The 24370-nt window shown below is 40.7% G+C and overlaps 1 protein-coding gene across 1 annotated transcript; it reads right to left on the bottom strand.

Annotated features, from left to right (window-relative positions):
• Positions 1–4423: 4423 nt before the first annotated feature.
• HAVCR2 (hepatitis A virus cellular receptor 2) lies at positions 4424–16813 on the bottom strand. The gene is made up of 7 exons (XM_054567901.1): positions 16759–16813; positions 15380–15718; positions 14432–14518; positions 10442–10482; positions 9468–9594; positions 6413–6449; positions 4424–4646 (listed from the first exon to the last, which is right to left on the bottom strand). The coding sequence occupies exons 1-7, from the start codon at positions 16811–16813 to the stop codon at positions 4487–4489; spliced, it is 846 nt and encodes a 281-aa protein (XP_054423876.1). The 3' UTR covers positions 4424–4486.
• Positions 16814–24370: the final 7557 nt, after the last annotated feature.

Raw genomic sequence — 24370 nt, 5'->3', positions numbered from 1 at the left:
AAGAGATTTTTGCTAAGATCTAGCGGCAAACTTGGGAATAAAGAAATGAATTAAAATGTCTATAGGATTAGTAAAACTAAACTGTGTGGAACACCCTTAACCTACAAATATACAGCTGTTACGTTTTACTTCAGTGTTTTATGAGCAGTGATTAAATTCAGCACACAACTGAGAAGTAATGGCAAGTGAAACTGTGGATAATAAAATTTAAAACATCTTAGATGTATAGATATGTGGATATTCCAGAGCTGACCAAATGACAATAAACATTACATTGGAGTGTAAAATATTTCCATTTTAAATGAACTAGGTTTCAAATGAACACAAAAGTAGAAATACAAAAAAGAGAAATGACAAAAGATAGCATACCAACTTATCATGAAACATGAACTATAAGCCATAATAAAGTGGACTATGAGCTATAATAAAATATTTTCCAGTGGTGACATACCCACAAAAGAACTATGTTATAATAATATGCATATTTAAAAAGATGGCCCACCACCACACATGAATAGTTTAAAAAACGATTAAACAAAACACTGACACTCTGGCCCGGTAGCTCAGATGGTTGAAGCGTTGTCCTGCATACCAAGAGGTTGTGGGGTTCATCTGTGGCTAGGATACACACTTAGGTTTAGGTTCGATCCCCAGTTGGGACATATATGGAAGACAACCAATCTATGTTTCTCTCTCAAATCAATGTTTCTTTCTCTCTCTCCATCCTTCCTCTCTCTCTAAAAACAATAAACATGCCTTGGATAGCGTGACTCAGTAGACTCAGTGCCGGTCTGTGAACCAAAGGGTCTCTGGTTTAATTCCCAGTCAGGGCACGTGCCTGGGTTGCAGCCAGGTCCCCAGTTGGGGGCAGCCAGTCATTGTCTCTCTCACACATGGCCGTTCCTCTCCCTCTCTTTCTCCCTCCCTTCCCCTCGCTCTGAAAATAAATAAATAAAAATAAAAACAAAAAGTAAAATCAATAAACATATCCTCAGGTGTGGATTATAAAAAAAACACACAACAAAAAACCAACTCACTCCTGCAAAAAGAGGGTCACAGCAAAAGCAGAAGGAAATTGAATAAGAATTCAGAAAAAAAAAATCACTACTATGAGGAAATGAGTCACTTGGGATGTCCTTTATAACTGTAGTCAACATAACTGAGAAAAAGACAGAGGAGCTTGAAGCCTGGAAGTAACATTTCTGACTCATCCTGCTCCTTGCACAGGTTTCCCAGGCAACATTGGTCAAAATCGGACCCTCTTCAAGCTCGAGCACCTTTCACCCAATGTTCCACCGGCTGCCCCGCTCCTTCCCCTCTTTCCAACTGAGTCCCAGAAAACGTTGATGGACATCTTAAAGATTATAGCTCTGGGGCACCATTACTTCTCTCCAGAAGGATCCACACTTTCTCACTAGAAATCTGGAGACCAATTAATGCTTTAGTTTAATTTTTTGAATTTAACTTTCAATGAGAATAAAATTAAAATTTAAATGGGAATAGGCACCTGGAGATGTCCCAAAATCAACTGCAGGCAAACCTTGGGGATATTGTGGCTTTAGTCCCAGACCACTCACAATAAAGCGAGTCAGAAATTTTTACTGGTGACGGGCCCTACCTTTAATTTGTAAAAAACTCACACGTGAAGCACTATAAGGTAAAGTACAATAAAACAAAGAATCACTTGGAATTTCTGCTTTGAGAATTTCAAGCTGAGAAGAAGTAATAGGCAGATAAAACATAGTAAGGCTTGCCCTGGCCGGGTAGCTCAGTTGGTTAGTGCGTTGTCCAGATAGGCCAAGGTTGCAGGTTCCATCCCCTGTCTGGGCACAGACAAGAATCAACCAATGAATGCAGAACTAAGTGGAACAAACTGATGTTTCTCTGTCTGTCTCTCTCTCTCTCCCCCCACTTCTTCTTTCTCTCAAATCAATAAATTTTTAAAAAAGTGTAGTAAGGCCTTACTTTTTCAGTCATAAAAGATAAGGGGCCCCTCTTTTCATAGCCTGTGAGACTCTTAGGCACAGCTCTGGGGAAATGAAACCAAAAACAAACAGAAATCCAAGGCACTTCAATGACCAAAACACATATTCAAACTAATTACATTTTTTAATTAAATTTCCAGTTGTCATCTCAGGGCGCTTGTAGCAGCTTTTTATTCCCCTTCCTGCCATCTTTCCCAACCAAATGATTGATGTGATATGGATCCTACTCTGAAAATCAGGGTTCCAGTCTGACCTTGTGGTCACACTCTGCTGTCGGCCCTGACCTTTAGGTTAACCTGTTCAGGTCTTCATTTCTTTCTATGAAACGGAAAGCAGACAGGAAAATAGTGCTGTAATGTTTAAATCTAATCTTTTTATTACAAAACAAAATGGAGATCATCAAACAATTACAGAAGCATGTGAAAGAAAAAAGTGAACGTCTGCCTCTTGATCATTTGTTCAATGGGGTAACCAAATTAATTTGGGTGTGTTCTTCCAGATTTTTTTAAGGTAAGGAAAAAATTTACACCAACTATGTGTACTATTCTAAAACATATTTTTCTTTTAACGCAGCAATATAGCATTCTCCTCGGACAAGTAACATAAGTTTTGTCGGAGGGAGGGTTTTATCTGCTTCCTCGCTGTTCTTTTCCTGGGGACTAACCCCATGCCTGACAGAGTCGATGCCAATGGATGTTCATGGAACGAATGGATGGAATGAATACTCCAGCCGGTCAGACTAGGAGTTCTGTCGGGTCAGGGGTGTGTCTATTTGGTCTGTCTCTCTGGTCTCAGCATCAGAGTATCTGGCACTTAGTAAGCACTAATAAACACTTGCTGAATGAGCAAAACAGCTCAATGATAAAACTGCCTAATTCTGCCTGCACCCACGTGCTCATGGATCACAATAATCAACTATTCCCCTGCTGATGGAAAAGTCTCTCACAAATATTGCGATGGTAATCCGTGTATACATGCACTTGTTCAAATGCTGTAGGATAAGAATCTCCTTTGTGGGGGAACCACTGAGCTGGCCCAAGTGTGTTCTGAAGTCCTTTCCCACCAGAATTTTGTAACTTTAAAACATTATGATTAATTTTTTTCAACAAGTATGAGAGCCACTGCCTGTGATTTTGCAAAATGATCTCCTTTCCATGGCTCCCTAAAAAAAGCCAGCACTTCCCCAAGCTGTCTAGATGCAGCCCAATGCTAGAATTCACACCATAGCTCAGGCTGCCGGAAAGCCTCCTAGGAACAAGCAGACAGCCTGCCCGCGCCTTTGGTGACTAATATCTATGGCCTGTGGCACAGCAGCAGTTTAGCCATCACCTGGGGGTGGGGGGACAGTCTTCAGGCAGGGACAGGTGGGTGTTGTTGATTAGTCCCTTGTGCACAGAGGAGCGCTCAGCAGGAAGCGGGAAACAGACAAGGGGTAACAGACTTCCAAGCGCCTGACATGGGAGACGATGCTGAGAAACAACAGCCACCTTTGCCTACGTAAGGGCACACACGGAGCTTAGGGGTGCTTGCGAATTCTCCAAGAAGTGAGGTGACAGCGCTCCGTCTGCAAATTTCCATGTTGTGTGAGAGCAATGGCACGCACTAGGGTGGCAACAAATAAATACAGCAGACCCAGTCTCCACAACCTTGGAATGGAAGCTGTCTTTCCACCAAGACAAACGTGGACCGCTGGAGCCCTTTGCCTTCTTTCCACTGGGAAACAGAAACTGCATGCCAGTCACTGCTTCTTCTTCTGTGGACAACAAGCTCCAGTTCTCTCCATGAATGGAGAAGTTGGTCAGAGATATTTCCCTTTGAGTGCGTCCCAAGCAGAACTTGACAACATACACCGAGGGCACTTCCTTTTTCTCAGGTGCTCCTGCGCCACCGCTGGCCGGCTGGGCCGTCTTCAACTGGGGAGGAGAGCTGTGCAGGGGCAGCTGCTGCTGGAGAGTCTTCCTTCAAAGCAGCAGAAGCCCTGAGACTCAAAGGACACCTTCAAGACCATCTGGTCCTGCTCCAGTAGTTTCTTAACCTTTGATGAGTCACCGTGCTCCTTGAAATCAGTGGCCCTTAGACATTTTGTACCAAAAGAGACAACGCACATATCCCAGCATGTAACTTTCCCCACAGTTTCAGGAGCTTCATGGACACATCATGGGACTGAAATCCCTGGAATTCTAGGACCCCATAGTAAGAATTCCATCTTACACAGAAGCTCCTTTGGGTTCTAATGCCCCAATGAGCAGCCTCTGAGTTGGGTAACCCCGTGGCCGGAATGCAGGGCTAATGTAACAAGCCTGAGAATTATGCAGGTCACGGTCCAATCCTTATGTGAGCTCATCATCTTCAGAAAATGGAAAAAGGTTGCTTGGTGACAGTGGGCAGAACCTTAATGCCAATCAGCTGACACACTTGATAGTTTCCAAAGAAGACAATAGAAGCTCAAAAATGAAGCTGGGTGTGATGGCACGGAAGAGCAACAGCCCCCTCGGACGTTGTCAGGGTCGCTGCCTGCTGTTGACGTAGCAGTAATACTCCGATGGATCTTCTATTTCGTATATGTTCTCCTCAATCGTATAGATGTTTTCCTTTGAGCGCATGCCCTCTGCTAATGTGTTTTCTAACCCTGAGGGAGGGAGGTTGGCCAACGTGATGAGGCTGTGGAAATAAAATGTTGCAGCTGAGGTAAGCATTTCCCAGGCCATGCAGAATAAAGGGAATAAGCTTTGCTAAGAGACCTTGACCCCATGCAGTCATGATGCTCGACTGGGTCCTGACTGGGGGCAATGGGAGGAGGAGAAACCATAAAATGGGATAATTTGATAAACATTAAGATAATTTGAATTAATCTTACTTTTCTTAGGTATAAAAGTGGCATTGTGGGATCTCAAAGAATATTCTTATTCTTAGGATCTACAGACTAAAATTTTGGTGAAGTGTCAAGATGTCTGAAACATCCTTAAAACAGTTCAGGAGCAATTTGTATAAAGAAAGAAACAGATAAAGCAAACTTATTAAATTGTTAACATGTTTATATAAAGGATTCTATTGTACCTTGTACTATTATTCCCATTATTCTGTGGACTGGAACAATTTCAAAAAACAAAAACAAAATGAGTATGTTATGTATCCAATCAAATTTGTGTTTGAATTCTGTCATGTCAATTACCAGCCATACAATCTTGGGAAAGCAGGGTTTTGTTTTTTCACTCATGTATTCAGGAAATATTTAATGTATTATACACCGTTCTATGCAGCAAGAGATACAGCAGTGAATAAAACACACAGATTCCATGAAGGCTACATATTAGAAAACTTTGTGTCTCAGGGTCCTCATCTATAAAATGGGATCAATTAGCGCTCTATCTCACCAAGGCGCTATAAGGAGCATTTTATTCATTCCATAATCAAATATTTATTAAGTGCCTATTAAGTATCAGTTATTGTGCTGGGGGATATAGTTGTTAATGTGGCAGACAAGTTCCTTATTTTCTATGCAGTTTACCTTTATAGATAGAGATGAACATTAACCAACTATGTCACAAATAATGATTTAATGCATGTAACTGATACCAATGAATGTTATCACATTTCAGGTTTCCGCTCTAAGAAAGAATAGTGACATAGATCATTTAAAACTACTGATAATTCAATATTTTACTTGACCTTTTTTGACTTCTTTACTGTAGACTATTTTGTCTTCATGAATATATTGTCTCTACTTTGTCTATATTATTAGAATCTAGTATAAGGTGTGTCAGCTATACACATTTGGAACTGGGGTGTATGCATGCATATGTGTAAATATATGTGAATATAGTCACGAATGGAGACTAAAACTCCAATATTACAGACCAGTTGTCCTCAACCCTATGTACACATTAGGATTACTTGGAAAGTTTCTAGAAAAATGCCTATGCTTAGGCCTCATCCTCATCCCTAAAGATTCTGGTGTATTTGTTCTGGGGTTGACAACACATTGTGTAAGTACCATAAGTGATTCTCATAGGTTATTTGAGTTAAGAACACCTGGACAGGGCTATAAAAGCCCTGAGAATAGATTCTGGCTTTCTTGTTCACTCCTAGAACCCAGTGTCCACCCAAAGCCTGGATACAGTAAATGCTCAATCAACTGAAGGGCCAGTTGAAGGAAAAGATCTATTGATATAGAAATAAATAAGCATTTCCTATCAATGGGGAGATAAATTCTGTACTGTAACATTAGGACTAAAGAAGCTAGAGCAATCATAAAGTGAACAGAGCTGTGTGTTTGCGTTTCATAAATTTAGGCGTAAAGCAAAAAGCAAGAGTAAGATTAGATCCCAAGGTCCCAGGGCAGGACATCTGAGGGCAAAGATCAAAGCCATGTTAGTGCAGGGACCGCCAAGATCCCCGCTTTCCCCGACTGCGCCCTTTATTCTTACCTTGAATTCTGTAACTTCTCTTTCCTATGAAAATACCCTAGGTAAAAGAGGGAAGACAAGTCTATTAAAATTGTTGTCATAAATAAATAAGATGAACTCATTGGAGGCAAGGACTATTTAAAGACACCTGGTTTTCCCTTAGATCGAATTAAATCAAACTACCACTGTGTGTCTTGGTTTATTACATGAACTATGCTAGAAGTAATAAAAATACATTTTTCATATTTAACAAATATGTGGAACACCTACTATGTGTCTGGCAGTGTGCCAAGCACTAAGAACACAAAGGTAAATTATGAGCTCTGACTTTGTGAAGCCTGTGTTCTAGTGAGGGTAGATTTTTAAAGCAACAATACTAACTATAATAATAATAATAATATCTCATTGTAATGTGATATAAAGGAAACCAGCAATGCACTGGAACTGATCCTAGAGAAGGTGGCCTGGAATGCACGCTCAGAAAAGGGACCTTTAAGGTCAGCTCTGAGAGATCTCAGCCAAGTGAAGAGCCAGATGGAGTATTCCAGGCAGAGAGAACCCCTGAGAGAGATCGTGGTGAGGGCCTGAAACCGAAAGCACGGCTGGAATAAGAGAGCAACTCAAGATAAGATCTGAGAGGTAGGCTAGTGCTCAATCCTATGGGACCTTTTAAGTAACAATCAAGGGGTTGCATTTTATACTAAGACCTGTAAGAAATAACTACGCATGTAGATATGGTGTGATTGGGTTTAACCACTCAGACTGCTATGTGGAAGGTGGGTTAAAAGGAGGTAGAATGAAGTGAGGAGGTAAGTAGACATGATGTTCCGTCAGAGTAAGGTGGTGACTAAGAGAGATACAGGGTAATGAATGGATTTTAGATATATTTTGGAGAAAGGCTGAGGGAATTGAACTTGGATTGTATGTTAAGAGCGAGGAAAGAGAGGATTCAAGGATGACTTCTGGCTTTCTGGCTTTCAAATGGCAGTGTAACATCATGATGGGAGGACCAGAGAGGGAGAGTTTGCCTGCTGGGCAGGTGCAATGTAGGCTCTCGAGTTCCACTGGACATGTGAGATGTTTGAGGCATCTACGTGGGGGTGTCGACTGAACAAACATTCTGAGAGTTGGAGAGAGATACCAAGGTGACGTTTAAGACTGTGGAAATACAGGTCATTGCATAAAGGTGTAGAGAGAGGGAAATGGCCAGCCCTGAGGGATCTCCACACCTAGAAGTCAAGCAGAAGAGGACATAAAAATGACTGAAAAATATTGGCCAGTGAAGTAGGAGAACACTGTTTCAGAAGCCAAGAGAAGAAAGACTTTCTAGAATAAGTGAGAGTCAACTTCAATATTGCTGCTTTGGCTCACTGGGAAACCAGAGAAAAGATGGCCTTGGAGACAGGTTCACGGGGCTAGCCTGGGACAAGATGCCGCTTCCCATTGCTCCCCTCATTGCAAGTCTTCTGGGGTCTCTGAGAGTTTAGAAGATGCACATTGAGAAGGAAGAAATGTGTGGGCGTGCTCCCAAGAGGGCGCATGCCTTATTTACTTTTGTATTATGTATTTTTCCATCGGAACAGCTGTAAACCTACTTTTGGCCAGCCCTGTATGTGTGAGTGCATGTGTACACAAAATGTCAGACTTCCTACTCCTCATTCCCCGCTCTAACCCTCCTTTACACATACTAGAATGGTCTCTAATATTCAGGCCTTGGCAGAGCTCAAAGGTAGTGAGTGTTATCATTGCTCCTTATCAATCCATAAATTTCATATTCATGTGATCAGTTCACAAATCCAGTGATACCTTTGTTAAACCCTGGTAAGTGTGTAGGGGGAATAGTTTCTTTTTCTACATAACCCATTTAGCAGTAACGGCAGAATAACATAATCGTGAGGAGCAGGAGAGCCCTGGTTGCAGATCCTATATCTAGCAATTCCCTATGTGACTTTGGGCACGTTGCTTTACTTTTCAGCACACTGCTTCTCCATTTGGTAAGTTAGAATAATATTGGCGCCTTTCTCAGTAGAGTAGTTGTAAGGATTTAATGCACATAAAGCCACACAATTAGGGTGAGCAATTCATCCTGATTTTCCCTGGATTGTCCCAGTTTTAGCAATGAAGTCCCACATCTTAGCAACTCCCCTCAGTCCTGGGCAAATCTGGGACCGCTGGTTACCCTACACACTGTCCCTGTTTGTATACTAGTAAGAAAGGCTGCTATAATGCATCAAGCTCTGGGATATAAGGCCTTCGCCTCTGCCGTCAAAGAGGAGAATGTATCACAGTTTTAAAAAAGTGTGAGGCTTTTGGGCTCATGAAAGCGTTTGGGCCTTGACTGTGGTCATAGTTTCCCAGGTACAATCATCCACCAAAATTCACCAAGTTGAATATACTTTAAATAAGACGTTTGTTGTATATAAATCACCCTTTAGTAACATTTTTTAAAAATAAAGATAAGTAACTTGGAGAAAAACGCATGTGCTGACTGTTGTGATTGAGGAAAATACTAACGCTGCAGTCCTGGCCATACCCAACAGTAAAAGGACTTGATATCTCACTCTAAGCTCTCTGCCTGGGAAACAGAGAAGACAGAAAAATTCACAGAAGGAAAGGATTTTCATTGCTGGGCTTTCTAATAAACCTAGACATATTCATGAATTAAAAAGGTTAATTTTCCTAACGAAAGACAAGAGAACAGGTACTGAGAACAGGTGCTTGAATTTGAATTCCAGCTTCACCACTTGCTGATTCTGAAACCTCGGGAAAGTGGCTTATTTTCTCTAAGCTCTACTCTCCCCTACTTTAAAAAGGGGATAATAATCCTACCTACTTTATAGAATGGTGACTATGATAAAATGCATGTAAAACATTTAGTACAATGTCTGCCTGTTACATGGTAACCACTGAATAAAAATTAGCCATTATTATTGCTAGGGTTTGGAAGGACGAAAGAGTTTTAGTCTAACCACCTTTGGGTATAAATATAAATGTATTTTTCTATCTAGGTTTATGTTGGTTTCTATGTTAACAGTTTCTTATCAGAGGGAGAGACATACGACATTAAATGACTTACATTTGACAATTAAAGCACCAAGGATAAGAACCAGAGCCAACCCAGCAGAAATCCCTGCTCCGATGTAGATGCTTCTTCTGGTGGTAGCATCAGAGTCTTGCAACTCATTAGCCAATGTGGATATTTGCTATGGAAACACAAACAGAATTGCAGCATCTGGCCAGAAATTGGCTGTACGCTCAGCCATTTCCATGACTTGTGCATTGCAACATGCCTTTTAGAGCATCACAGGTATACAGAGACCTTGAAACCACCCCTGATCTGTTCCTTTCCAAACAAGCCTCAAAACACCCAAAGAAAGGGAGCAGCTTAATCTTTGGAGTTCACAGGAGAATAAAATGTGCCCTTCTGGGCGGTAGACAAAGGAGGGGCTCTCAGTAAATGGCCTTCCCTCTCCCACAAACAAAAATGGGCTTTAGAGAAGAGTCCGCTGCCTTCAAGATCCCCTGGTGTTCCAAAAAGTTTCAGAGTAGTCCAAGTTTGGTGTCTGGTGAAACCTCTTTTTTCACAGAAAGACAGTGACTTAAAAGCCACAGCTTTGCAGCTAGACATCCTGGGTTCCAACCCAAGCTCTGTCACCAAGAGCTGAGTCATCTTGTAGAGTTATTGGGGAAATGAAGTGACAAAAATATAAAATGCTTGGCACAGGACCTGATATTGACTACATGATAAATACTTAATGAATAACAGCTATTGCCATTGCTGCCACTTGATTTTATTTTTTTCCTCATAACTGAAGGTCACACAGAAAATCCTCTCCTAAAATTTCAGTCCATTCTATAGTCAAGGAATTTGAAACTGAGGAGAATAAAGGCATTTTCCCCCAAGGAAAGAGTGCACAGGAAGGAAGGCTAAAGCCAAACTTTTATTTTCTCTGAGTTAAACACAGTGTTAGCGCACGCGCGCGCATACACACACACACACACACACACACACACACACACACACACACACACACACACAGAGTTCCTTACTGTTTGATTTTTGTCCTGGAGGCTCTCCAGTGTCTGTGTCTCTGCCACAAAGAAGAAGAATGGTTACAAATGTTTTCTTTTATCTGAGTTTTTAAAAGTCTTAGAGATGCCTATAATCATATATGAAATTAATTCTACTCCATACTCTTCCCAACAATGAATTGGGAGACCAATAAACTCTACTGAACACTAATGAATCAACTTCAGGATTTTTTTATCCAAGTAATGAACTCAACCATTTATGTTGTATGAAATGGAAATTTCTGCCAGGAAGGCCTATGCTGACTATGTAGTTTGTTGTATCCACAGGCCCTAATGGTGTCTACAAAATACCAAAAACATTGATAACACTCAGGCAGGCATTATAATTAGAATTCAACAGGTAACAGGAGTTAATTTTCTTGAAAAAGTTTGGCATTTTCTCAGAGGGAGACAGGGTATTTGGTTGCCTAAACATGAAAATAAAAATAACTTTAGCTACAATTTACCAGGAGCAGGCATTGTGCTAAATTCTTAAAATACCTCATTTAGCATTCAAAACAACTATCCTGAAGAAGGAACAAGTAGGAACAATGGTAGCATAGTACCATTTAGGTCCATCCATGTTGTTGCAAATGGCAAGATTCCATTCTTTTCTGGGACTGAGTAATACTCCATTTTGCGTGCGCCCGCATGCGTGCGTGCGTGCGTGTGTGCGTGCGTGCGTGTGTGTGTATGTGTGTGTGTGTCTTCATCCATTCATCTATCAATGGACAACTAGGTTGCTTCCATATCTAGGCTACTGTGAATACACGCATACGCTCCTAACTGTGCTGCCTTCAACAACCTTCACATCCGCATTGTCACTACTATTAAGTGCATCACATCTCCCAGCTGCCAGCTCACTTTCTTTCCTTTCTGTTTATTTATTTATTCATCTGCCTACCGATTCGATGAACATGTACTACACACCCACTCTGTCAGGCACAGGGGACAGAGCAATGAACATGAGGGGCACAGGCCCTGCCTGACCTCATAGATTTGGCTTTGGGAAAATAGAGTATGCCTACTCATTCTTTTTTGGTTCAGTCAGAGATTCTGAAACTTCTTAAGTGCCCCTGTCACTTTCTGGAGGCCTAAAAGTCTAAATCCCTTAATATAGAAGCCCTGGTTTAACAGACTATGATTTTAATATCATATGAGCATAGTATCAGCCTAAATTATTTTTTTTTAAAAAACAGAAAGGAAAAAGATTACCTTAGAGTCACCTTTGTTTCTGTTTCCCAAAAGGAATTTAAAGTATAAAAATCATATCGGTGGAGCTGCTAATAAACATTAATCTTAACCACATACAAGATTTTCTACTGAAAATCCAGTTGCTGCTTCCTGTATTTATTTGGCCTAAAACTATCTGACTTCTCTCTCTCTCTCTTTCTCTTTCTCTTTCTCTCTCTCTCCCCCCCTCTCTCTGTCTCTCTCTCTTTATTTTACAGTGAAAATGATCAATAAACTAGAGCTCTTTTAGGTCATTGTGGCTTACCACATAGATGCTCATCAACCGAGAAGGTAGAACAGTAGGAGGAAGTTGTAATGTTTTTCCTAGGGAACCCAAGCCTTGGCTGTGGTGAAGGCAGCAGTGGGCGGGAGGGGGGGGGGATACAATGGTCTTAAAAGTATGTGAATTTAATAGTTACCACCCAGTATGTGTTATGCGCCAGACGTGGTGCTTAGCAACTTATGTGCAAAATTTCTTTTAATCTTTACCACAATAGGTAGGTACTATTCTTTTCCCATTTTTCAAATGGAAAACTGAGCCTCAGAGGAGTACTTTGCCCAAGATCACACAACTATTAATCAGCAAACCTGAGATTCAAAGTTTTCCAAAGCTGACGACTTACCCAGGACCCAGTTCTGCCTCCCTCAGGTGGAAGAGAGATTGCGTTTGTTTTGTATTCAGGATGGATTTAGAAGCTTCCAGGATCCTTGGAACCCTTACTAAGGCTCCAGTCCACTTTATAGCAAACATATTAAATGTACCCACATTCAACATTAAGAAGAGGTACATATAACTACATATGAGTTGACCTGAGGGTGACAATCATAACGTTACCTACTATAGATATGCAATTAAATATCATTAATTTGAAATTTTCATTTTATTTTCCTATTTTGAAGGCACTTCCTTTTTTTGTTTAAATATTTTTTTGACTGTTCGAAAAGCTGAGATTATAGGTACTGTGCATGTATTCCCTGAGGCAAGAGATTTTTTTTTTCCTAGAGGGGAGGAACAAATTGAGTAAGAACTGAAAGGAAGGAGACTTCTGTTTATGGTACAGACAACTCCGAGGAAACGCACTGCCTCATGAGAAAGTGAACTCCTCCTTCAGGAATGTGTGTGGGCATAGAGTGAATGCCTCCTTGGCGGTGATGTGATAAAGAACACTGGGGCACGGGATGGGACAGTGGGATGAAATGACCCCTGAAGGCCCTTCTAGGTCTGCGGTTATAGGATTTTTTAAAAATATCATAATAGTAGCCTGGTTGGGTAGCTCAGTTGGTCAGAATATTGTCCAGATATGCCAAGGTTGTGAGTTCAATCCCTGGTGAGGGCCCATACAAGAATCAACCGATGAATGCATAAGCAAGTAGAACAACAGATCAATGTTTCTCTCTCTCTAAATTATAAAAACTAAAAATAATTTTAAAATAAATAAAAATATAATAATAACATACAATAAATAACTTGTATTACTTGATTAGCCTGCAACATGGATGGTCATCTGTTCCCACCGGATTTCATCTCCCCGCTAACTGTGTGAAGTGATGGTGGCTAACAATAACTAAAGAACCAGAAACGATTAAACCTGTAGAGAACTGAAGTTAATAACTATACACATAACTAGTTTTGAAGGCTTTCTGTGGGCCAGGCACTATGCTGAACACTTTAAATACATTGTCACATTCAATCTTTATAACAATCTTATGAAGTAGGCACTGGAGAGGTGAGGAAGTTGGGCCTCCCAGAGTTTGAGCAACTTTACTGAGTTCACAAATCTAGTATGAAGAACTGACATTAGAACCCATCCCACCTGTCACTGAAGCATTCACCCACAATGTCACTCTGCCGCTGGCTTTTACTGGTAATGTTAACAACTAGCATGTATTGAGTGCACTATGATCAGACACTGGGCTAAGCACTTTAGTCACATTTCTTATTTAAATCTCATGAAGTACAATTTGTGACATTTATGAAATTAGGAAATGGGATTTACCTATGTTTAATTTCATTTTACAGAATAAAAAACTGAGATCCTGAGAGTTTGGGAGAGACTAGGTCTCTGGGAATAAATAATTAAGATTAACCTTTCTGATCAATGTGACCTGAAGCCTGCTTTTCTGATCCTATCTTCTCTTCCAGAACAGCATGGGAAAGTCCTTGCTTAACTACTTAAAGGATTTAACTGCTCTTACTGAGATCAAAATCTGAGGAGGCGGCTGGGCTTGACTCCAGTTAGAAGGGGTCCAGGAAACCACCTAATCCAATCCCAACCAGGGACTGGAACCAATGCAAGGCAAAACATCACCAATGGAAAGAGTTTTTCATTAGATTAAATTTACTTAACCTAAAAGTAATAGCAATATTAGACAGAAGTTTAGCTTTCCTTTCTTGTCAAAGTATGTAGATTGAAATTCTTTTAGGTGGGAATCAGGAATTTTACTGGATCATGAAATCCAAAATTCTCTGGACAGAAGAGAAAGCTGAGACCCAAAGAACTGAAAGGCACTGGCCCCAGGCTAGGCCTTGATTAACCCAGACCCTCGCCTAGGGCTCATTTTTCCCAGCACAGGTTTATCTCCATCATCTCCCTCACCTGAAATGCTACCTCATGTGTGCAAAAACATTCATACCTCTACTCTTAAACTGTTTCCTCGTGTTTTCCCCCCCCCATATTCAAAATCCCCTGAACTGAGAAGCTGCCTAAAGGCTCCCTCCTGCCCCGCAGGTATAACTACCTGAGCCAGGTCCCTCGGTAGTGGGCGTCCGTGGAAAGGCCGTGGTGAGGTCCCTCCGTGCGGTCCAGGCAGGGGCGGCCTTGGCTAATGTGAGAAAGCAATGCAAGGGTGAGGCTTCTCTGAGAGCAGGGAGTTTGGTGCAGGCATCAAAGGGGCAGCAGAAAAAAACAGGAAACAGCAAACAAACAGGAACACACGCTCAACTTTCAAACCTGGACACCTTTTGTTACACATTTTAAGAACTGTGTTGCGGTCATCGCTGTCACAGTCTAAGTGTTAATAATAGAACTCACAGCCACACAAATGGCCACACCGATGCTTTTCGTAAAACGTCTCCTAAAGCCGTAGGTTGCAATGGCCTATATGGTAGGAATTACCGTATTTCATGGAGGAGCAAGTCCCAGAGTTTAAATAACTTGTCCCAAAATTGCACAGCTAGGAAGAGGCAGAGCTGGAGTTGAACTCCGCTCCAGCAGCCACGACGGACACGCTCTGTAACTCTTCAACACCCAAGCGTGGGCACCTCCCCCCCACACGGCCGCTCAGGGGGTCTCAATCCTGGCTGCACGTCGGGGAGAACCGCCCCGGGGAGACTGCGCAAAATCCCGGGCTCAGGCTCTGCCTCCAGAGGCGCTGCTTTCTCTGGCTTGTGGGTGGGGCTCAAGCATCTGGAGGTGTTATAAAGCTGCCCAGGTAAATCTAATGGGGAGTCAGGCTCCCAACCACTGATCTGGACCTTTCCTCTCATTTTGTAGATCCTATCCTTGAGTTTCAATACAGACAGAGAAATTAAACATGGTCTGGCATTGCCGAAGGTCCTGTACGTGTTAGGGGCCCACCATCAAGGTTGTAACTGGAGAAGTCAGAAGTGAGACCGGTCAGTAAATTGAACATAAACTGCACGTGAATTTTATTAACAAAGAGAGCATGCAAAGTTCCACTCACCTGGTTTGATGTCCAGCTTCAAGTCTAACTTTTTATCATTCATTATGCCTGTATATTGGATGCGGCAGCAATAGTACCCACTGTCAGCTAAAGTCACATTCTCTATGGTCAAGGACACATCTCCATATTGCAAATACCCCTTTAGCTGATATCTGCTGGACATCTGATATGACACATGCCTTCCGTCCGTGTGGAGCACCTCACCCTGACATTGAAACACAGGACAGCGTCCTCTGCCCCAGCACACAGGCACGAGATCCTCGTAGGTGGTTGGAGAGTAGTTGCAGGGCAGAAGAGCATTCTGGCCCACTTCGAATGAGTATGACCCTGCCAAAGACCCTGAATAAAGAGACAAGGAGCACAAGATGCAGGCAATGAGTGAGCTTGGTCCACTTCAGGTAAAATGCAAGTAATGCCTTGAACTAATAGAATAAAGAAGAAACCACTGCTGCTATCCTATTTGGAGGAAGATCCCCTAAGGCAAGGACTCTCAGGCCTGAGGGGCATCAGAGTCATGGTGAAGTGTGGTTAAAACACAGATGCCTGGGCTCAATTACTAAAATTACTGATTTAATAGTTCTGGGGTGGGGCATGAAATTTTGTCTATCTAGCAAGTTCCCTGGAATTGCTAACATGGCTGCCCTTGGAACCTCACTCTGAAGACCAATGCTCTGAGAGAGAATTGTGGCCGGGCCTGGGAACACGGGGGCGGGGGGGAAGGGGCAGGGCTGATAGAAATAGTCAGTCGCTGCCAGCCAGGAAAACAGCTCACCCATTGGGGCTAGTTGTCTGTTCACCAACAAAGGCACTTATTCTGTCGCAATTTTATCTTCTCTCTCTTTCATTCTCTCTCTCTCTCTCTCTCTCTCTCTCTCTCTTCAACCACCAGGCACATAATGAATAAAAACCCTTGCTTGAGTGAGAAACTAATGTATGGCTGTTTTTAGGTTTAAAATTAATTGTCTTTAAAAAAAATACATTGTAAAGCAGTCCACATTAAAAGTATATGGAAAGAGTAGTCCCCTTCTGCCCTTCCCCATTCCCCAGCTCCCCTTTCCAGAGTCTGTACACTAAGAAGCATTCATGTATTCCCACATCCTGCAACACACACACAAGTAGACGTCTACTCTATGCTATGTATTATCCTGCTCCTTGCTTTTTTCAATCAACCTTATGAATTACAGACATCTCATAACATTATGTTTAGTCAGTTTCACTGTTTGCATCATGGATAGATCACAATTATTTATTTTTGTCCACTTCCCTGTTCATGCATATTTAGGTTGCTTCCAAACTTTCACGACTGCAAGTATCAGGACAGCCATCCTTGTATCTTTATCCGGCACAATCCCATTGCAAAAGTCCATACCCAGACTTACTTGTCAGTAGCAGCAGCCACAGCAGGACACAGTTGAAGGGGAGATGCGAAAACATGAGTCCTGCAGAAGAAAAGCCCGAGAACGGCCCTGGGGCGGTGCCGTTTTAGCTCTCCAATTGCACCGGAGACTTCCTTCAACGGCGTCCCTGCTCCACAATCACAGGAGCAGCGGCCACTTCCCTGAGGGCTAGCCCAGCACACCAGCGTCAGACCACCGATCCCTCCTCTGTTAATGATGGTATGTGCACAGTGACATCAAATGAAACTCCAGGTCTCTGTGATGCTACATCACACACATCCTGTGTGGGCTCTGATATTTATTCTGTTAGTATCAACAAAGAGGAAGCAATACTCAGAGAAAAGGTGTTACTCAATCAAAAAAAGTGTCCCTTAGCAAGTAAAGAAAGCCTTCTGATGTCTTCTAAGAAATAGTCCTCGGCTTGAAATAGACTGTGCCTGGGTCCAGCTAGTTACTAGGGAACAAAGATAAAAAAAACATGCATTCTTTCAAGAAGTCAGTCAATTTGTCAGCTGTGTGACCTTTGTTCACGAAGCACTGACTATGTGCCAGACAGTGGACTAGGAGCCGGGGAATCCCACAGTGAATGGCATGTTCCTTATTCTCACAATTACGGGCCCTTTCCACTCCATCACCAGCCTTATTTTAACACAAATTGGCCTACGTCATATAACCTTGCTGGGTCTCAGTTTCCTCACGTATAAAACTTATAAAATGAGAAATTTGTATTAATATTTTTACTTTGACCTGAACTTTCAAACTCTTCTGCTTCGGGAAGACACAGTCCTGTCAGCAAAGCTGCTTTTCCCCTCCTGTGGGCAGAATTAAGGAGACTTCTCTTCCATCTTGTATACACAGGGTCTCTCCTCCCACCCCAGGGGCTTCGGGTATCAATTGTCAGTAATCACTGAAGTAAAGTCTCAGACCCAAGCAGTCTCAGCCCTGGGAGAGTGACTTTTGCCTGGAAAATTTAAAAGCCAAGGGTTCTTTATGAAAGACAAGTGAGATCACAGACTAAATAATTTCTCAGAACCGGAGGTCTTTCTTTCTCTGTCTTTACTTCCTGATTTCCTTAACACCCACCTTTATGCCATTAAATGCATTTAATACAAATCGTCAGCTTGTTCAACATGAGCACAGACAGCATCACAAGCAGTAACTCAAGACATCATAGTCAACCTCTTCATTTTACAGACAGGGAAACAGACAGGAGAAGATTGACTTGCCCAAAGGCACATGAATGGTAATTTCAAATGAGAACACAAGTCCTTAAGCTCCAGATGGTTCCACTATAAACAATGTTTCATGAATTTGATATTTGCTCTTAATATGTCTGCCCACGTAACTAATAACAATCAGCAAATGCCCATATTTAAGTGTGAGGTAGGGTGAATTAACTATGGGGCTAGGAGTCATATTAACTAAGAGCATATGGTATGTGAATTCTCTCTCAATAAAGCTGCCAAAAAAAAAAATTCACCTAACATTCTGACCAGGCCTCTCGCCGTGGGCATTTGCTAGGGCCTCTCTGCCAACTTCCTTTCAAAGAGGTCCCTTCTCACTGCCAGGAAGAGTTCTAGAAATGTTCTCTGGCATGTGGTGGCTTTCTAGCCTTAAAAAAAAATTATTGCAAGCACTACAATGCCCATCCTTGTATCTTTATCTTGCACTATCCGGTGGCACCTAATTGTTTAGTTCATGTCAAATTCCCCCGATTATCAAAAAAATGTTCCCAAAATAGACAGACAAAACGGAAACAGACTCACAGACACAGATAGAGGACCTGGTGGTTGCCAGAGGGAGTAGGAAGGTGAGGAACCGGGTGAAAGAGGTGAAGGGATTAAGAAGTACAAATTGGTTGTTACAAAACAGTCACGTGGATGTAGAGTATAGCACAGAGCCTTGGTCAGGTGGCTCAGTTGGTTGAGTGTCTTCCTGTGCACGAGAGGGTTGCAGGTTCAATTCCTGGTCAGGGCACACGCCTGGATTGTGGATTCAATCCCCAATTGGGGCGTGTGCGAGAGACAACCAAGAGAAACATTGCTCTCACATCAATGTTTCTCTCTCCCTCTCTCTCTCTAAAAATCAGTAAACATATCCTCAGGTGAAGATTAAAAAAAAAGAAAAACAAATAAGTGAATAAAGTACAATATAGGAAATACAGTCAATAACACTGTGATAACCATGTATGGTGCCAGGCAGGTGTGTACCGAAATATCTGGGCAAGAGAATAAGTTTTAAAGTGTATGACTAACAACTGTATGACTAACAACTATGCTGTACACCTGAAACCAATACTAAATAATATTAAAAGTAAACTGTAATTAAAAAATAAAAAATAGGCCCTGGCTGGGTAGCTCAGTAGGTTAGAGCATCATCCCGACATGACAAGGTTGTCGGTTCGATTCCCCGGTCAGGGCACAAACAAGAGTCAACCAGTGAATGCATCAACAAGTGGAACAACACATTGAAGTCTTTCCCCCCACTCTACCCCCACCCTTGTTTCCTGCCTCTCTTTAAAATCACTCAATAAAATTAAGAAAAAATTTTTTAATTTAAAAAATAAACCAAAAAAGAATAAAGTGGCTCTTAATCCTAAAAAAAAATAAACTAAGAAATGTTCTTTTATGTTTGTTTAAGTCTAGACCCAATTAGGTTCCTACACTGTATTTGGCTCTTAACTGCCTGTTAATCTAGGACAATTTCCCCTCCTCCCCTTGAGCCCCACATGGACTTGTTGTGCAAGTCAGCTGCCCTGTGGGATGTCCTATATTCTGGCTTTCTCTGCTTCCCTGTGGTCTCAGTCTCTTTTCTTTCTATTTCCTATAAATGAAACTTAGCACTAGAGGTTTGGTTAGATTCAGGTTTGGTTAGATTTTGGTTAGAAGTATTCAAGAATACTTCTCAGCTAGTGCCAAGTCCTTTGGATTCCATCGCATTTGTCTGGTTGCTGCACATTTAGAGATGCTAAGATTGATCTGTTTGCACCTTTTAAATTAACATTATAATCTGAAGATCTCTCTCTTTCAGCTCGTACAGAATGTCCTCGTTCTTCCTTACAGCTACATACATATATTACACATAACAAAACATTGAGTGGTTGTGGACAGCTTCAGACCCGCCCTTCCACACTCACAAGCAACACACTCGAGGGGTGGACTCAGTGAGCCTTGAAGCCCCACTGAAGCAAGTGCGGCTCTGTAGGGTCGGCTCCTGCATGGCAGCTCCTCAGCTATAGTCATAGCTGATCCTCACAGCCAAATGGCCTGGGAGTCAATCCCTCCCAATGAAACCAGCAGCAATCAAGCTTCAGCTACAACAGGACAGTGCACACAGCTCACAAAAAGGCGCACTTGGAGCGCCCAGTTTGAGGGACGGGGGATGCTTCACCACTGGGCCCTACAGGACACTTGCTACATAAGGCCAATCTATGAAGACTGGCAGATGTAGCAGCTCTCTACCTAATACATAGAAACAAACTTAGGGAAGCAGCCAAAATGAGGAGACAAAGAAACTGGACCCAAACGAAAGAACAGGAGAAATCTCCAGAAAAAGAACTAAATAAAGCAGAGGCAAGCAAAATACCAGATACAGAATTCAAAACAATGGTTATAAGGATACACAAGGAACTTAATGAGAAATTCAACAGCATGAATAAGGATATAGAATGCTGGCTGGTGTGGCTCAGTGGATTGAGTGCTGGCCTGCAAACCAAAGGGTTGCCAGTGCAGTTCCCACTCAGTCAGTGCACATGCCTGGGTTTCGGTGTAGGTCCCCAATAGGGGGTGCGCGAGAGACAACCACACATTGATGTTTCTCTTCCTCTCTTCCCCTTCCCTTCTCTCTAAAAATAAATAAATAAAATCTTTAAAAAAAAAAAGAAAAAGAACATAGAGACCATAAAAAAGAACTGATCAGAAATAAAGGATACACTAACTGAAATGAAAAATAATTTACAGGGAATCAACAGTAGAGTAGATGAAGCCGAGAATCAAATCAGTGATTTGAAATATAAGGAAACAAAAAACTCCCAATCAGAAGAGCAAAAAGAAAAAGAAATTTAAAAAATGAAAATAGCGTAAGGAGCCTCTGGGACAACTTCAAGTGTACCAATAGTCACATCATGGGGGTGCTGGAAGGAGAAGAGAGAGAGGAAGAAATTGAAAATATATTTGAAAAAAAATGACAGAAAAATTCCCTAACATAGTAGAGGAAATAGACATACAAGTCCAGGAAGCACAGGGTCCCAAACAAGATGAACCCAAAAGAGGCCCATACCAAGACACATCATAATTAACATGCAAAAAGTCAAAGACAAAGAGAGAATCTTAAAAGCAGCAAGAGAAAAACAGAGGGAAGCTCCCATAAGAAAAGCAAGAAAACTCCCATAAGACTGTTGGCTGATTTCTCAACAGAAACTTTGCAGGCCAGAAGGGAATGTGAAGAAATACTCAAAGTGATGAAAAGCAAGGACCTACAAACCAAGATTACTCTCTCCGGCAAAGCTATCACTTAGAATTGAAGGACAGGCAAAGAGCTTCCCAGACAAGAAAAAGCTAAAAGAGTTCATCACCATCAAACCAGTATCATGTGAAATGTTAAAGGGTCTTCTTTAAGAAGAAGGAAAAAAAAGGATTAAAAACATGAACAAGAAAGTGGCAATAAATACATATCTATTAACAAGTGAATCTAAAAATAAACATAAAAATAAATGAATAAGCAGAACAGACACAGACCCGTAGATAGAGAACATTTTGACAGCTGTCAGTTGGAAGTGGGTTAGGGGCATGGGAGAAAAAGATGAAAGGATTAAGAAATACAAACTGATTGTTACAGAACAGTCCTTAGGATGTAAAGTACAACATATGGAAATAGCCAGAAATATTATAATAACTATGTATGTTGTCAGATGGGTAAAAGATTTATTGGGATGATCACTTAGTGTTATATCTAATCACTGGGATATACACCTGGAACTAATATAATACTGTATGTTAAAAATAACTGAAAAATAAAAAATGATTGAATGGCAAATAAATAAAAAGGTAAAGAAAAAACAACATATAAATATAATATTCAGTATTAAGGAGGTAGTGACCAGAAGAACTTGAAATAAAAACAGTAGTTATCTTTGCCAAATAGAATTGGGAATAAAGAATGAGAGATTTTTATTTAGTGCTTTATAATCTTGTTATGTTGGATTTTTATTACCATATTTATTTTATCTTTGTAATTTAAAAAAGTGGTAAACTTAGTTTATATTATCTGGACACTTACAATCAAGTTATACTCCACAGAAGAATTAAAGTACCACAGATGGCAGTATCATTCAACAGTATATTTATCTCTTTTGAAACATATATGGCATAGAGTATAATCATTTTTCTTTAAGAAGTGAAGTTTAGCAGCAGCATTAATGAGGAGAAAGGAGGCACTGCATTTAAAACTTCTGTGATCAGTATGCAGACAGTAATGTCTAGCACCATAAAATACTAAGATGAATTAAGGTAAGTAGCAGGGCAGCAGTAAGAACATTAACCTAAAATTTGAAAGCAGTTTAAATATTCTATGACCAGCTATATTATATAAAGGAAAACCATGTCAGCTTCTTACTTAAGTGGATCACGGCACTTTAGCATTGCTACTATTAGGCAGATATAATAGAAAAATGGATCCTGATAAAGATTTCGTAGAATATATTTGATGTTGAGTAATTTTTTTTAATCTAACAATAGGACATTTTTTTCATTGCTTTCAGAGAGAGAGGAAGGGAGAGAAACTTTGATGCAAAAGAGAAGTTTCAGTTGATTGTCTCCCAAATGCATGTAAGCATCCAGATCAGGGCTGGCACCTACAAGCTATGTGCCCTCTCTGAGAACTGAAACCGTAACCTTTGGTTATGGAACGATGCTCCAACCAATTGAGCTGCACTGGCCAGGGAAATGTTGAGTAATTTTAAGTATAAGTCATTCATTTCTTTCAAAATCAGTCATATTTAAATCATGGTTTTAAGTATAATTGTGGCCAAATTTCCTGACTTCCAGGGAATGTGTGAATGTACATGAATATGGGAGGGAGAAGTGACTGAATTTGCCAGAATTTGTGAATAAAGATCAAATAAGATTTTATAGATGTTAAATACCTTAGAGAGCATGAGAGTGTGGTAGCAGCTGTGTTTGTTTTCCTGCTGCTGTTGTTAGACAAGTGCATTTTGGTATGTTCAAAATGATTCATGTAAATGGACAGAAAGAATGAAGTCAATTAGCAAACCACATGTAAGAGAACATCTGTTTTTCCATCTTATACATGGTAATTAAGGTAAATAAATTATTTGTTTGGTCCCAGATAAAAACAAAACAAAACAAAATATTGGGTGATATACTTGAAACTTACATAGTTTTATTAACCAGCATCACACCAACAAACTTTATGAATTTTTTAAAACGTCCTATCTTTTCTAATTTCTTAAAAAAAATTATTGGGCGACTATATCAAAATTATCAACTCCTTGAAATGGAGACTTTGTCACAGTTTATTTGTAAAGATGACCATAAAAGACTCATGAAGGACTATGAGTCTTTAATTATGTGCATGGAAGTTTGTTTTTTAAAAGGAGCCCTGGAGTGTGTTTTTTTGCAAAGGAGCCTTGTATTGAAATCCATTAGCTTCTAAATTTCTAAATTGTGTTTAGAGAGTTGCATTGTGAATTTTATTCAGGGACAGTTGTCAAGTGTTGGTTATAATTATGCAGAGAGGCACTACATAGAAACTACTGGGTTAAAATGCTACTATAAAGATGAAGCCAGTGTTTTGCTTTTTTCCCTTCATCAGCAGGAAAAGTGGCAGAAAATCTGACTCCTTAAAGATGGCCTCCAAGCACCAAATGAAAGCATTAGAATTTTATGTATTATAATTCAAATTACAAAATAAAGATTACTAATGCGCCACTTGACTAAATTCATAAAACCAAGTTAGAGAAATTTACCCAGGTTAGAAGACAGAAAAAAAGAAGGGTGATATTAATGGGATTATCTGAAAAATTTCAGTCCAATTAGAATCCGCCCTATTCAACGCGGGAGCCACAGTGGAATGGATACTGAGGGGGTCCCCACAGTGCCCACTAGGGAATCCTATATGTACTTGATTTGAATCAAAAGTCCTCTTATTTAACTCTCAACATCTTACTTAGGTTCCATGTAATTTTAGTCCCAAATTTTTGTAAAGGGAAACACTATGGTTGGATATTGAGGGTAAGAGGTTAAATTAAGCAATTCTGAGACAGATATTCTGACTTCCAGGTTGCAGCTAGTCATGAGACTTCCCTTTCAGAGCACATGTAATAATGCGTATCTATACTTGAAAAAACAAAACCTGTTTTTTAAGTTATATGTCATATTCACTGTGGAAAATTCTGAAAAGTTATATAAGAATAAAATAAATAAAACAAAGGCCATGATCCCAGTACCATGAAATACCCACTATGAATATACTGGATCTCCTTTCAGACATTTTTCTGAGTACCTCTCTCTCTATATAAACATTTTAATGTCTGAATATCATGAACACAATGGGATCCAGGAGGAGGTGCAAAACA

The sequence above is a fragment of the Pteronotus mesoamericanus genome, unplaced genomic scaffold (genome assembly GCF_021234165.1).
Source record: "Pteronotus mesoamericanus isolate MK-2021 breed Mesoamerican mustached bat unplaced genomic scaffold, CSHL_Meso_final contig_2, whole genome shotgun sequence".
Lineage (NCBI taxonomy): Eukaryota > Metazoa > Chordata > Mammalia > Chiroptera > Mormoopidae > Pteronotus > Pteronotus mesoamericanus.
The sequence above is the reverse complement of the archived record's forward strand: the minus strand, read 5'-3'. Positions and strand labels throughout refer to the sequence as shown.

What these genes read in the sequence shown, in the direction of transcription:
- HAVCR2 (XM_054567901.1), bottom strand. Translation starts at nt 16,813, where the DNA reads ATGTTTTCGCATCTCCCCTTCAACTGTGTCCTGCTGTGGCTGCTGCTA. An exon ending in GAAGCTGGACATCAAACCAG is followed by an intron (nt 14,519 to 15,379) that starts GTGAGTGGAACT and finishes TTCTCACATTAG; the next exon opens with CCAAGGCCGCCCCTGCCTGG. An exon ending in CGAGGGACCTGGCTCAGGTA is followed by an intron (nt 10,483 to 14,431) that starts GTTATACCTGCG and finishes TCTTTGTGGCAG; the next exon opens with AGACACAGACACTGGAGAGC.